The sequence below is a fragment of the Cydia splendana genome, chromosome 9 (assembly GCF_910591565.1).
Source record: "Cydia splendana chromosome 9, ilCydSple1.2, whole genome shotgun sequence".
Classification (NCBI taxonomy): Eukaryota; Metazoa; Arthropoda; class Insecta; order Lepidoptera; family Tortricidae; genus Cydia; species Cydia splendana.
Window position 1 is genome coordinate 5,804,433 of NC_085968.1, and position 12,566 is coordinate 5,816,998.

Below are 12,566 nucleotides of genomic sequence, written 5' to 3' on the forward strand. Positions count from 1 at the left end.
TAACCCTTGCAATTTAAGGGACATTGTTTATACCATCAGGATTTATTTCGTAAAATATATTTACATGACAACAGTTGAGATATAAAGTTAAATGTTTAAATAAATTTCACTAAAAATTAAATTCAAACGCAAGTTTTGGAACACAGTTTTCTAGTTTAACCCTTTACCAGGCTGACATTTCAAAATTGACAATCGAATGTCAGTCTTACTCATCGAAAATAGAACACATGTTTGAAGTGCCGTATGTTTGAAATATTATCCCTTAACCTGGTAAAGGGTTAAAATGTTATCGAATGTAAATTAAGTTAGATAATTAACCCAGTGTCTATCTATAGGAACATTTATCAAACAACTTTGATATAGGTATGTTTTTACCTATCCAATTAGTTACATACGATACGAGTAACATAATAAGAATCACTCACACTAAGGGAAGTCATCAACCCAACCTTAATAACCATAATAAGTTTTCGCCGACCATCTGTGCGCTTCGGATGCGATGCCAGGGTGATAACCCGCAACCGCCATGGGGTAGACCGTATTAATATAGGCATGCAAATAGAAGGATAGGTAGAGGTTTAAATAAATCTAGAGTTTAGGAACCCAATAATAAAAATACAGTATGTATACAGTTAATTTTTGCAAATTTTTATATAGTTTGCGCGGAAAGAGAAGAGTCGTGGAATGTATGGGGCCCAATACATTTCACGACTCTTTTCTTTCCGAACAGACTCTACCTATGGTATAAAAATTTTCAAAAATTAAATCAAATTAGTACCTAGTACGTTGTACCTACGAGTATGACATTAATTAAAAGTAATATTTGAATGTTATTTTAGTAAGTACTAATTATCCATTTATTTCTTTAGCCAGTTTTCCAAAATTAGTTCTACAGCATTTATACATATTTACTTATATATCTGATGGCAATTGTAGCTACATACGAGTCGGATTGCGAAAAGGCAAGTAAGTTATTAAGAAGAAAAACAATCTCTTCTTGACTTTTATACTTATACAATTATTAAGTTACAATAATTTATGACAGATGTTTATTAATAATTAAGAATATCTATTATTTTCAATTTTATAACTAGGTAGCTTTTATTTAGATAATAATTAATTACAATACTGTTAATTCTATATTTTACTAGCTGAAATAAGCGCTATCTAGAATACTTTTCGTGAAAACACTAAACTGAGACGCTGAGACTCACTATACGCCACAACATTACCCACACAAAACACACGTCAAGATACTACTAACTGCTTGATTAAAAGGTTCCTATGAATTCGTAAAGATGGCGCTGATGACCAAATATAGTATTAGTTAAGAGAGTTGGCATTTATTTTTGTTATGCTATCCGCGTTATTATTATCTTATTCAAATAAAATTATAATAATAATTTATGTTCATTTTAAAATAAGTAACACTAAAACGCCACGTCAATCTGATTTTGAACTGTGTATCACCAACGAAATAATATTTGAACACCACTAATAGGTACCTATTAATTATTTTCAGCGCGATAAAGTGCATAATCAGAATTATTTGAGCACATTGAATTATGATTTTAAAGTCTACTTTCTAATTGTATTTGGAATTTATGAACGTCCTTCATCATGATATCGAACTTGAGCCGTAAAGGTTCCTTGAGGGTGGTCTGGTCTGCGCCCTCTGGTGGCAGAGCGCGGTACTTGCGGAAGAGACTGGCTAGAACCGTCTTTATGGACATCATGGCGTATTGGTAACCTGGAAATGGGCAGTAACTTTGACGGAGGAATATTAAGACACTATGTAATACAAAATATTATAACCACACATATTTTATGGCGCTGGTACGGTACGAGTGCAATTAATTAGGCTGTGAAGCGTTTGACAATTCATTTACCATAAAAAAATCAGTAAAGCGCCATTTAATTTAGTTGTGACGTGAGCGGTTACAATATTTTGTATTACTTAACGCATGCTAGTTTTCTTTTGCCAATGATAATAAAGAGGCAAGAGGTATGGTAATAAAATTACGAGAGCTCGCTGAAGGAGAAGTGGCACATTGCATAGGGCGTAAATTGCATTTGGATGCGCTTCAACCAACAATCAGCAATGATTATGTCATAATTTAATCGAAGGGTACAAAATTACTTGAACACGTCGAAGCAGTCGGAACATATCCACGTATGCGCCCCTGTAGTGCGAGTATGGTAATACTGACCTCCACTGACTTTGCTAAATACATCAGCACTACTTTGAATAAAACTCGTATCTTATTTTATCCATCAAAAGAAAAATGTATGGGATGCATACCGAGTTACTTCGCCTTCAACTTCGAGTTCGAGCCTTCGAGTAGCAGTTTGAAGTGTGAGATACGAGATTTTTTCAAAGTAGTGCCGATATGCGCACTACGATAGGAGGCTTAGCTATGTCTGTAAGTAATTATCTTTTTAGTTCTAATGCTCTTACCTAAGCAGTTCCTCAAGCCATAGCTAAAGGGCATGAACTGCGCTGGATGCTTGAGTGGCTCCAGAAATCGCTCTGGCCTGAATACGTCCGCGTCTGAGCCCCAGTAGCGAGGGTTACGGTGCGTCGCCCAGATGTTGATGACTATGCCAACTCCTTTTACCAGGGTGAGACCGGAAGCTGTAAAAATAGGTTGAAAGTTTTATGACGCATTTCGCTTATTTTGACTGAGGGAAAATCGCTTTAACAGTTATGACAGGCATGGCTCACTCCGCGATTTAGTCGCGTCGCTACAAGTACATGCGGCCCACACCAATTTTTGTGTCTAGCCTAGGTAGCCTAGCTAGGACGCCTGCTCACGCTTGTGCCACCTTGCAGTCATATCTCTCGCGTCACCTTGCGGTCATAATAGACGCGTTTTGTTAGAGAGTGAACCTTCTGTTATTTATTCTGTGGTTATGACCTAAGAGATACCGCGTAAATTCACGATGAGTACAAAATAGCCTCAATTTAAGAGACAGTTCCGTTCATCGTCAAGGTACATCGGTCCAGTAATGCAAAAATAAAATTTTGCTAGAGCCACAGAAATCTCAGCTAACGGTACTTAATAGTGTTTCGTCAAATGATGTCTAGTTTTAACTGACGTTGGTCAGTGTCATGCTCAATAAATCGCACTATGAGTGGCACCGATAGGTAAATCCCAGCAATGCAGGAAGCCATCTTAGTACGATGTATTTTTTACCAAAAAGCCAATACTTAATATTTCTTCACATGATGTTCTTGTTTCAACTTACGTAAGTCAGTGTCTTGCTCAACAGATCGCACTATGATCGGCACCGGTGGGTACAACCTCAGTGTCTCTCTGATCACAGCTTCCAAGTACTTCAGTCTTGGAAGATCTTCGGCCGTCATATCTCTGTTGGAGTCTCCGAGTACTTCACACAACCTAAAGGCACCAAACAAATGTTTGTAAATACATTATCGGTTTAAACAGTTTTTTTTTTGTTAAACTTTATCTCTTTTAGGAATGTTAGATGTTTATCTTACATTCTAGAACTAAGCCGGACGTGGATTTTTTTTCACGTCCTGTTTAATTCTCAAATACATACTTAAATATTTGATTAGGATTTTAGTGACAAAGTATTTACATTTTTTTCCGTAGGTACCTACTTGATGCAATGCACACGATTACATATACAAAGGGGCCCTCTATATTTACCTAAAATGAGCATGCGTTGCATGACTGGCGCCGCTTTGACGGTTATGGGACAGAATAGTTAGCTGTCAAATAGGATGAGATGTCGTCCCACTCCTCATTTTCTTTCTGAGTGTTGTCATCCTTTCTATTTCCCCCACCACACCACACACTTCACATAACAGCCTAAAGAGAACCACAAAAGAAGTTAGGCATATTTTGCCCTTAAAAATATTCAAAACTTACTCTTCGTACACCCTATCCTGGACCTCAGGATGCCTCGACAGCATGAGGACGGTGAAAGAAGCGGCAACAGCAGAAGTGTCCGTTCCGGCGACGCTTATAACCATCGCCTCTTCTGCTAGTTCGTGGTCAGTCAGCTGGGAAGATTCTAGAAGCATCTCGAGGAATGATTGTGGGCTGAACACTTCTGTAACATGACCGAATTAATAGCCTCCTTTAAGATGCATGTTTTTAAACGGCTCACATACGTGAGTAATATTATTATTTGAAGTGAACCATAGGTTTTTTGTTTTATGTTATGCACCAACTTTAAAACGGGTTTTTATAATGGTTGTAGGTTTGTTGTAGGTACTCTGTACTACACATTGGTACTAGAGCGATGTAACTTTAACAGTCGTTAGATTTAACGGGCACACATCGCGATATAAAAAGAGCTCTTAATTTTATTATGGAATCATAAAATATCAGATTACTTTGACAAAAAAATCTATTACCCGGGTCTTGCTGTGAATTCGTCTTAGCTCTCTGTTCCATTTCCATTCTCTTTGTCTTTATGACCTGAAAAAGTAAATGAATTAATATTTTAAGTGAATATTTGAATATCAGAAGGAGATTTCTCTGAACCCATAGGATCGGTTCAGGAATTATATTTAAAAAATAGAACTTTTCCCCACCTGTTCTACAAACTCATACATGAGACTCCGGCACTTCTCGGCCCGCCTGTACTGAGGAAGAAGACTATACACGCAGTCAGCATAGAGCCAGGGCTGCACCATGCGGGTGGCCACTAATTGCGTAATCTCTTCCAGGGCGTCTAGGAACGCTTGGTTGGGACTTAGCTGGGCTCTCATTTGGACGCCTAATGTGGTTTCTGCAAAATCGAATAAGATTTTGTGGGGTAAGAAAACAATCACGGTAAGATGACCATTTTTATAAAATTGTAATGAATTCTTTTGCCACTTCTTAAATTTTTCCTCGAAAATATTACCATCTGAGATGGTTTAATTTTTTTTCGAGTTTTTGTAATTTAATCAATTATTCAAATTACCAAAGTAATTTAAATTTATGCTTATATAAAACATCCATCACTATTGTTGTAGCCAGATGTTCTATTCATAGGTAGGTAAATGACAAAAACTCAACATTAGTGTTGGATAAAAGTAAAATATTGTACAATAGTACAATGTTTAGGAGGTATAATAATGTTACGTCATCGTGCCGTATTAAAGAATTATGTCAATTAATGAATATGAATGATTGGTTAGCTGATCCGGGCATAAATACCTCCGTAGAAGACCTATTAAATAATAATATACCTAAGCAAGAAAAACAGTTTTTTTATAAGTACTAAATAAACGTACTCATTACAATCTTTACGTACCACAAACAGCGTCAAAAGTATAAGTGGTGAGGAACTTCCACACGGAGAAGGTACCCCGTCCAGCAGAGGATCCGATCTGGTCCACCATTACTGCACTCTGCCTGGCGAACACCTCCACAAACCGGTTCAGGTTCTTCATGCTGAATGTGGGAGCTATAAGCTTTCTCCGAGGACGCCATATTGATACTGGAAATTGTGTAGAAAATATTTGTTTTCATAGTTATCCTAATTAACCGCAGATAGATTAGACAACAGAGAAAGGCGTTAATGCTTGTAAACTAACGTCCAATATATCTATATGGTAGTTCGTTGTATTTACACATCAGTCATTTGGAACTTCTACGGCGTCATAATGAGTTATACGCAACCACCTAAGAAATCATAATACCTATAAGCTAAGCAGGGCATGGCGTGAAACGCGGGCGCATAATCGCCGTAGATCTGTTGACTGTTGTGAGAATCAGCTCACAAGAATAAACATATAGAGAAACAAAAATCTTTATGCATCAGCAGGAACAGGCCTTTCTACCTTTTTGTTTTTATTCTTTACTTTAAGTTATTACATACCTACTTAAATACACACACACACACACACACCTACATACTTAAATTCACATCTATAATTAAAATATCGTAGGGTTAGCCGACAGTTAGAAGCAGCCAAGGTATTCACAAATATCAGAACAGTCTGTTAACTTTTAACGGTAACGTGCATGTTCAGATATTTTTGAGCACCTTGGCCGCTCGATACATCTGATGGCGACTGTTACTTATGAAGGGTCTTATGCCGTTTAATACCACTGTTCTATAAAATACCTGGTGCGTAAATGCTCCCATTTCCAACGAGAAATTGCAGAAACTTCATGACGTAGTCCTTGTCCAAGCATTTTTTTAGAATCACCTCTGCAGCCACTGGATCTGCTACCACTGAAGCGAGAGGAATGAAATATAGGTATAGTAGAAAAATGACATATAATCTATGAAATAGTAGGTTAATTATAAGTTATAAGCTGTCTTACTGATATAAAGTCGGTTGGCTACCCAGTAAGACGCTAGCCCCCCGCGGTTGATTGTTAATCGTCCGGATTTCTGGAACACCTTCATTTGATCTGAAATCAACAAAATCATATTTTTAGAAATAAAAAAGGTTTATGACTTGTAAAAAGGAAGAAATTAAATGAAAAGGCTCTTCTAACCTCATAAATAGGTATTATCTATAGAATCTGTGGAAGTTATCAATAGGACTGAAGTTTATATTACGGAAATATTTTTTCCATGTAATACCTACTCATCATCTTCCTCGCGTTATCCCGTACCCTTTGCCACGGCTCATGGGAGCCTGGGGTCCGCTTGGCAACTAATCCCGAGAATTGGCAATAGGCACTAGTTTTTATTACGAAAGCCACTGCCATCTGACCATCCAACCCAGAGGGTAAACTAGACCTTATTGGGATTAACCGGTTTTCTCAGAATGTTTCCCTTCACCGAAAACCGACTGGTAAATATCAAATGATATTTCGTACATAAGTTCCGAAAAACTCATTGGTACGAGCCGGGGTTTGAACCCGCAACCTCCGGATTGAAAGTCGCACGCTCTTACCGCTAGGCTACCAGCGCTCTATGTATGTAATACCTACTACCAAAGAGAATAGATAGTATAGAGGGGTCCTGTCATAGAAAATTGTGTAGTCACAGTACATTTACTGCCATCTATCGACACACGACTAAAACTCAAAATGAAAACGTATAAAACTATCGAAAAAAATTATATATATGGATAAATGATTTTATTATTTTTATATCATTTCGACCCATGTTCTTTCGCTGATACAGATGTTTTAAAATTGTTAAATATAAAACGGTGTCGTCAACGCCATCTAGCCGACCATAGGCCAAAGGTGTGTGCGCCATCTATCCGAGAATGACTTTTTCTTGATTTCCGAGGCACGTTTTTTTCTTAGACTTTATTCATCTTATACGGAGTTACATATGTCTTTGCTACTACTCATGCTTATTACACCTACGTCCTATATTACTGTTTCACTACCAAAATATAAAAATATTTCTATTACAAAAAATACTTTATATAGAACATCATGTGGCCTTTAAGTCGTACAAGATGACGCATGACCTTCCTGTACAAACAATTAATGTCACATATTAAAGGAAATACCCAAAGTACATCAAGGTTTTGCGGTCACTGCAGCGGATAAACATGGAATGTGATATAATATCAAGAAATTATGCCACGATTTTCGATTTATTGAAGTTCAATGTTTTACATCTTAACTTTTTATTGCTAACATGATACGAATATGACATGACCGTGCATCTCGTGCGTATGTGTAAGCACGAGCGCGTCCGCATCGAGTCGTACCTATCAAGTTCGTTTCGTATCAATAAAATCTAAAGTTGCCATTTTAAAACTTCGAATAGGTCTCCTGTACGTCTACCATCAGTTTTGACATTGACATATACGCTCACGTCTACGTAAGTTACTTTCTATGCATCTCGCTCGTACTCGCATATTAGTGCAAGCGAGATGTACAGAAAGTAAATTACGTAGACGTGAGCGTTATGTCAATGTTAAAACTGATGGTAGACGTACAGGTCTTGCATTCATATGCACAATGTCGAGGACGCATTCATGTGATCATGTGTCTGAACTTTTCGTAAACTGTGATTTATATGGTCATTATGGAAATTATTAAGAGGCATGTTAATATTGTTATAAGTCACGTAAATTTTAACGCGCTAAAATTGGTAGGCTTATAGTTGGTAAAGGGTGCAGATAAATTTGGAAACAAAGTATCGATTGATTTAGATGTAAAAAATCGTAAAAGTACGCAGTGTTGCCAACTTGGCATAAATGATGCCAGTTTTGGCATATTTTCACTCGCTTTGGCACCAAAATTTTCCATTTAGCATCTGGCATATATTTTAGCATAATTTTGTCTAAGCTAAGTTTGCACCAACTTGGCAGTTGGCAGCAACAATATGCGCCATCGCCTTATGTGGTTCATATGAATTTTGACTTTTGTGGGCGGATGGACGTCGACGGATGTATATATTTTTTTTAATGGCAAATAAATTCAGTTAAATTGACCTCTGATTTTTTTGTGGATTGACATACTTGAGTTCCGTTTTGCAGATTTGATCAGACAATTTAATCAGGTTGGGCGAAAATTGTCCCATCTGGACTGGCCTTCACTGATCTTGTAGGTACTAGGTACCTACTTACATAAATTTAGCCAAATCTCTGTTTTGCTATTTTGCTGGGATGGGACAGCAGCAGTCGGCATTTTAGTCCTAGCAGAGGGCCTACCTAGAACGTCGATAACGAAAATGACTCTTTTACTCCAATTAAGGCGTAATTAGATTGACAGAGATAGTTCCTGGGAAATTTCCCTTTTTCGATGTTCGCGGTTATACGCCTGAAACGGAGAAGCTTTACTCGCATTTTGAGCTCACTTGGTCAATAGTAAGGCTGGCCACAGACGCACGGAATTTCCCGTACGGAATGACAGGTGCAAACGAGACATGTATAGTTATGTGTATAGCGACGTCCTGTTCATACCTGACCGTCCGGAAACCGAATGAAAATTCCGTGCGTCTGTTGCCAGCCTATATTGCCAAACAACAGCAGACTCGTAACCGTCGTAACTATAGTCTGTCAAGCCATTTCCGTTAGTAAACCAAAGCGGCAAAGTTAAAAAAAAGTAGGCGCGAAGGATTCAATATCATAGAAAATTTGAATTTTGCGCCGTTTCTACTGACAGAGTACGGTGTTTTTTTACTGAATATTTTTAGACACCATATTATTTCAAGTGACATTTTAGCATTTTTTTTAACATATTTCAAAAAACTTTGGCATAATTTTGGCATAATCTAGACATTAACCTAGCATTTTTTCAAAATTCGAGTTGGCAACACTGAAAGTACGTAATACTGGGTCATTTTAAATTTTGATCTCCGTTCATACTCTGCGCAGTGACTTTATAGGTCATACCGAACAACTTTACTATGGGACTAATGCCGAAATCACGAAAAAAATTTGGCTGTACCATAAAATGCATTTTATGCACAACCAGAATAACACTAATAAAGTTTATATTAAATATATTTACTCCACTACACTAGTTAAGATACAATGTGTCCAAAAAATACAAGTACATGCGTCCTTGACACTGAGCAATTTGGATGCAAGACCCGTTTTCTGTCAACAACTGGCCTTAAACAACTCGGTTAATGTACTTAATGTGGTAAAATGTCTTGATGTAATCTTAAATTGATTACATGCCAGTTCACTGCAGTGACCGCATAAAAAGCTCATATGTATTTTGGCAATTTTGGTATTTATTTTGATCTTGGGATTAATTTTACTGTACGAAAAGGAAGCAGAAAATATTTAATTTATGAATTATTTCACGATGATTAAGGTACTACGTTTATAATCCAATTTTTTCACTAAAAACATAGGTCTGTAACTGTAAAGAAATATAAGTAATTTTGCTTTACAAACAAAATTTTAGGTATTAGAAAAGCTATATGAAATGATGTTAGTCTAGATTCGCAAACAATGATAGTAATACGACTTTGAATGACATAAAAATAATATAAGCTAAGAAAACTCAGTTTCTTACATATGACTATATGACATTATTATGGCTTTTATGTCCATGTCCATTATGTCCAACTAACACAAATATAACACCTTGCTTTCGTTAGAATTTATACGAGTACCTATGTGTATAGTCTGTCCGTTTTTTTTTAAGATCAAGTGGGCCATAGTAAGTCTATGGCGAACTTGATCTTAGAAATCGGACAGGCTATACTAGGAAAACTAATCCGCCTTTTTTGTCAGTCGCGTTATTCGATTGCCTTGCATAAAAGTAATTATGCATGTTGCATTTCACTGCCTACGTTGAATGATTTCTCAAGTTTATACCTATCTTCGTTTCCCGGTATTTTAGAAAGTGAACTTTATGAAGTACAATTTAAAAATGTTTTTACAATATTACTAGTGGGCTAATTGTGGGCTTGAGCTTTCATAAATAAAGTTTAAATGGTAGTTATCCTTGTAGGTAAATTGGGTCTATCTTATTTTAAATCATACATAATTGTAAATATTTTAATTGGATGAAAGATTTTGACGTTGTTGATGATGAAATTCTGTTCCAAAGATATAGCTAAACAAATATTGTGCCAGCGATTAAATTCTGATATGGCTCCAAAAGTCATTTCCCCCCGCCGGCCGGGGACTTTTGATATGTTCACCTCCTAACTAGTCCAAACAAAGGTACGGAGTCTAAAATTGTGTTCCTAACATTTCCCTCTATAACAAAGTGCGAATGTATTCCAATTAATTAATTCATTCATTTATACATAATTCTCTTCTATTTAAAAAAAATATATATATATATTTGTTAAATTTTATTTATTAATAGTTTAAGTCTAAATGTCCTATGTACCTATATTGTATGTCCTAAGATACTGGAGCAAGCTGTGGTTACCTATAATTGGACAAACGTCTACCTTTAATGTTATGTAAGTTACTGATTCTTTTTTCTTGATGTATTGTCTGTTGGTGATCCTAAATAAATAAAAAAAAAAAAAAAATTTGGGCATTCGTTGCCTGACCTAAGGAATTACCTTCTTAATGAAAACAATGATAAAGTGCAGTGGTCTAGACCTATAAAGACTCAACCTTATAAAGAAAACCACGTTAGTGTAAAACAAAACCTAAGAATAAATTTAAAAGTGGAAAAATTACTGTCTTAGGTGAGACTTGAACTCACGGCCTCTGGATTCAAGTCTCACCCAAGACAGTAATTTTTCCACGTTTAAATTTATTCTAAGCTTAAAAAATTAAAACCTAAGAACACTTATAAATACCTTCATCACTGCCTCGTAGCAAATATGCATGTCCAAGGATGGGCCATGATGGTAAATCCCCTGGTAGTTTCCGCGACAGTTCAACAATTTTACGATTCTCCAGTTTGCTGTTCATTACCCACACTAAACAGGCCACTATCAATAGCAACCAAAACATTGTTAAATAAACACTACACCAACTTTCAAAAAGTCAGTTGAAAATCATTAGTTACACTATTTCATTAAGTCACACAATTTTTTTTCATGCAATTTTTAAATATTAATTTGTCTTCATATTTAGATAATAGCTTTGATTTCATGAACTGATACTTAAAGTATTTCTTTCGCTTAAAGTACACTTGTAAATCGAAATCTTATATTTAGGAAACAATATATTTATTTTACTTTTATAGACGGGTCTATCGCGAATTTATTTTTTTACCTTTATTTACCGACGTTATACATTTATTTTATTCACAAACAAACAAACATGTCATTTAATTACTGTGAAATCAAAATACTGCAGGTGCTGATACGGTATAATTTGAAAACGAAATCTTATTTTTTATGTTTTTTTTTTATAAACCTTTAGTATTGACCGTCGCACGCGCGCACTGGACTGCGCATAAATTTCACTTAACTCTGAACTCGTAACCATGCGTGTCATTGTCATAAGTTCACCGCTGGCACAAACAAATCCTTATTACTATGAACCAGTTACGAGTTACGAGGAAACGTGTGACTGTATAAGTATAAACTAAAGAAAGATGACATAATAGCTACGGCTGCTTAAAAATGACAATAGTGCAGTACCCACTCAGCCTGAGTGTTTTTGAACTTATGAATCCGGGAAAATTAGCAGTGGTGCTTAGATCATTTTCCCGGATTCATAAGTTCAAAAGTGTGGCCACCCTACTCGCCTGATCTAAATCCAATGGATTAAAGTTTGTGGTCAATCTTAGAGACAAGGGCCTGTGCTACTAAACCCAAAAGTGTAAACGCTCTAAAAGCATCACTTACCAAATAATGGGACAAAATATCCTTGGAGGAGCTGCGGCATTTCGTTGAAAATTTTAACAAACGTTTGCGCTTGTGTATCAAAGCGAAAGGAGGCTTGAAGACAATTAATTTTTGTTGCATAAAAAGACTGTAGCTTTAATTTTTAACTTACTTTGTACTAGTTACATAAGTACTTAATAAAATAATTAGAAAACCGTTGTAACCGTATTTTTGGGCCATCCTGTATAAGATGCATTATTGCTTTATTATAATTAATTATTTATTTCTAGCACACTAATTGTTTGAATGATCTCTTATATATTATAAACACTACCGCGTGTATTACTGGCCAGAAGAATTATTTAATGGAACTATAATTAAAAGATAAGATGTAATTATAATACACAAGAAACAACATG

General features: G+C 36.0%; 1 protein-coding gene across 2 annotated transcripts; it reads right to left on the reverse strand.

Annotated features, from left to right (window-relative positions):
- Positions 1-1,490: 1,490 nt before the first annotated feature.
- LOC134793439 (cytochrome P450 4d2-like) lies at positions 1,491-11,481 on the reverse strand. Of its 2 annotated transcripts, XM_063765010.1 has the most exons (10): positions 11,170-11,472; positions 6,294-6,383; positions 6,091-6,201; positions 5,275-5,460; positions 4,568-4,764; positions 4,388-4,451; positions 3,897-4,080; positions 3,250-3,401; positions 2,459-2,635; positions 1,491-1,750 (listed from the first exon to the last, which is right to left on the reverse strand). In XM_063765010.1, the coding sequence occupies exons 1-10, from the start codon at positions 11,324-11,326 to the stop codon at positions 1,572-1,574; spliced, it is 1,497 nt and encodes a 498-aa protein (XP_063621080.1). In that variant the 5' UTR covers positions 11,327-11,472; the 3' UTR covers positions 1,491-1,571. The 2 variants fall into 2 exon arrangements, with proteins under 2 accessions (XP_063621080.1, XP_063621081.1); XM_063765011.1 differs by lacking the exon at positions 5,275-5,460 and having other exon boundaries at positions 11,170-11,481.
- Between the last annotated feature and the right edge of the window lie 1,085 nt (positions 11,482-12,566).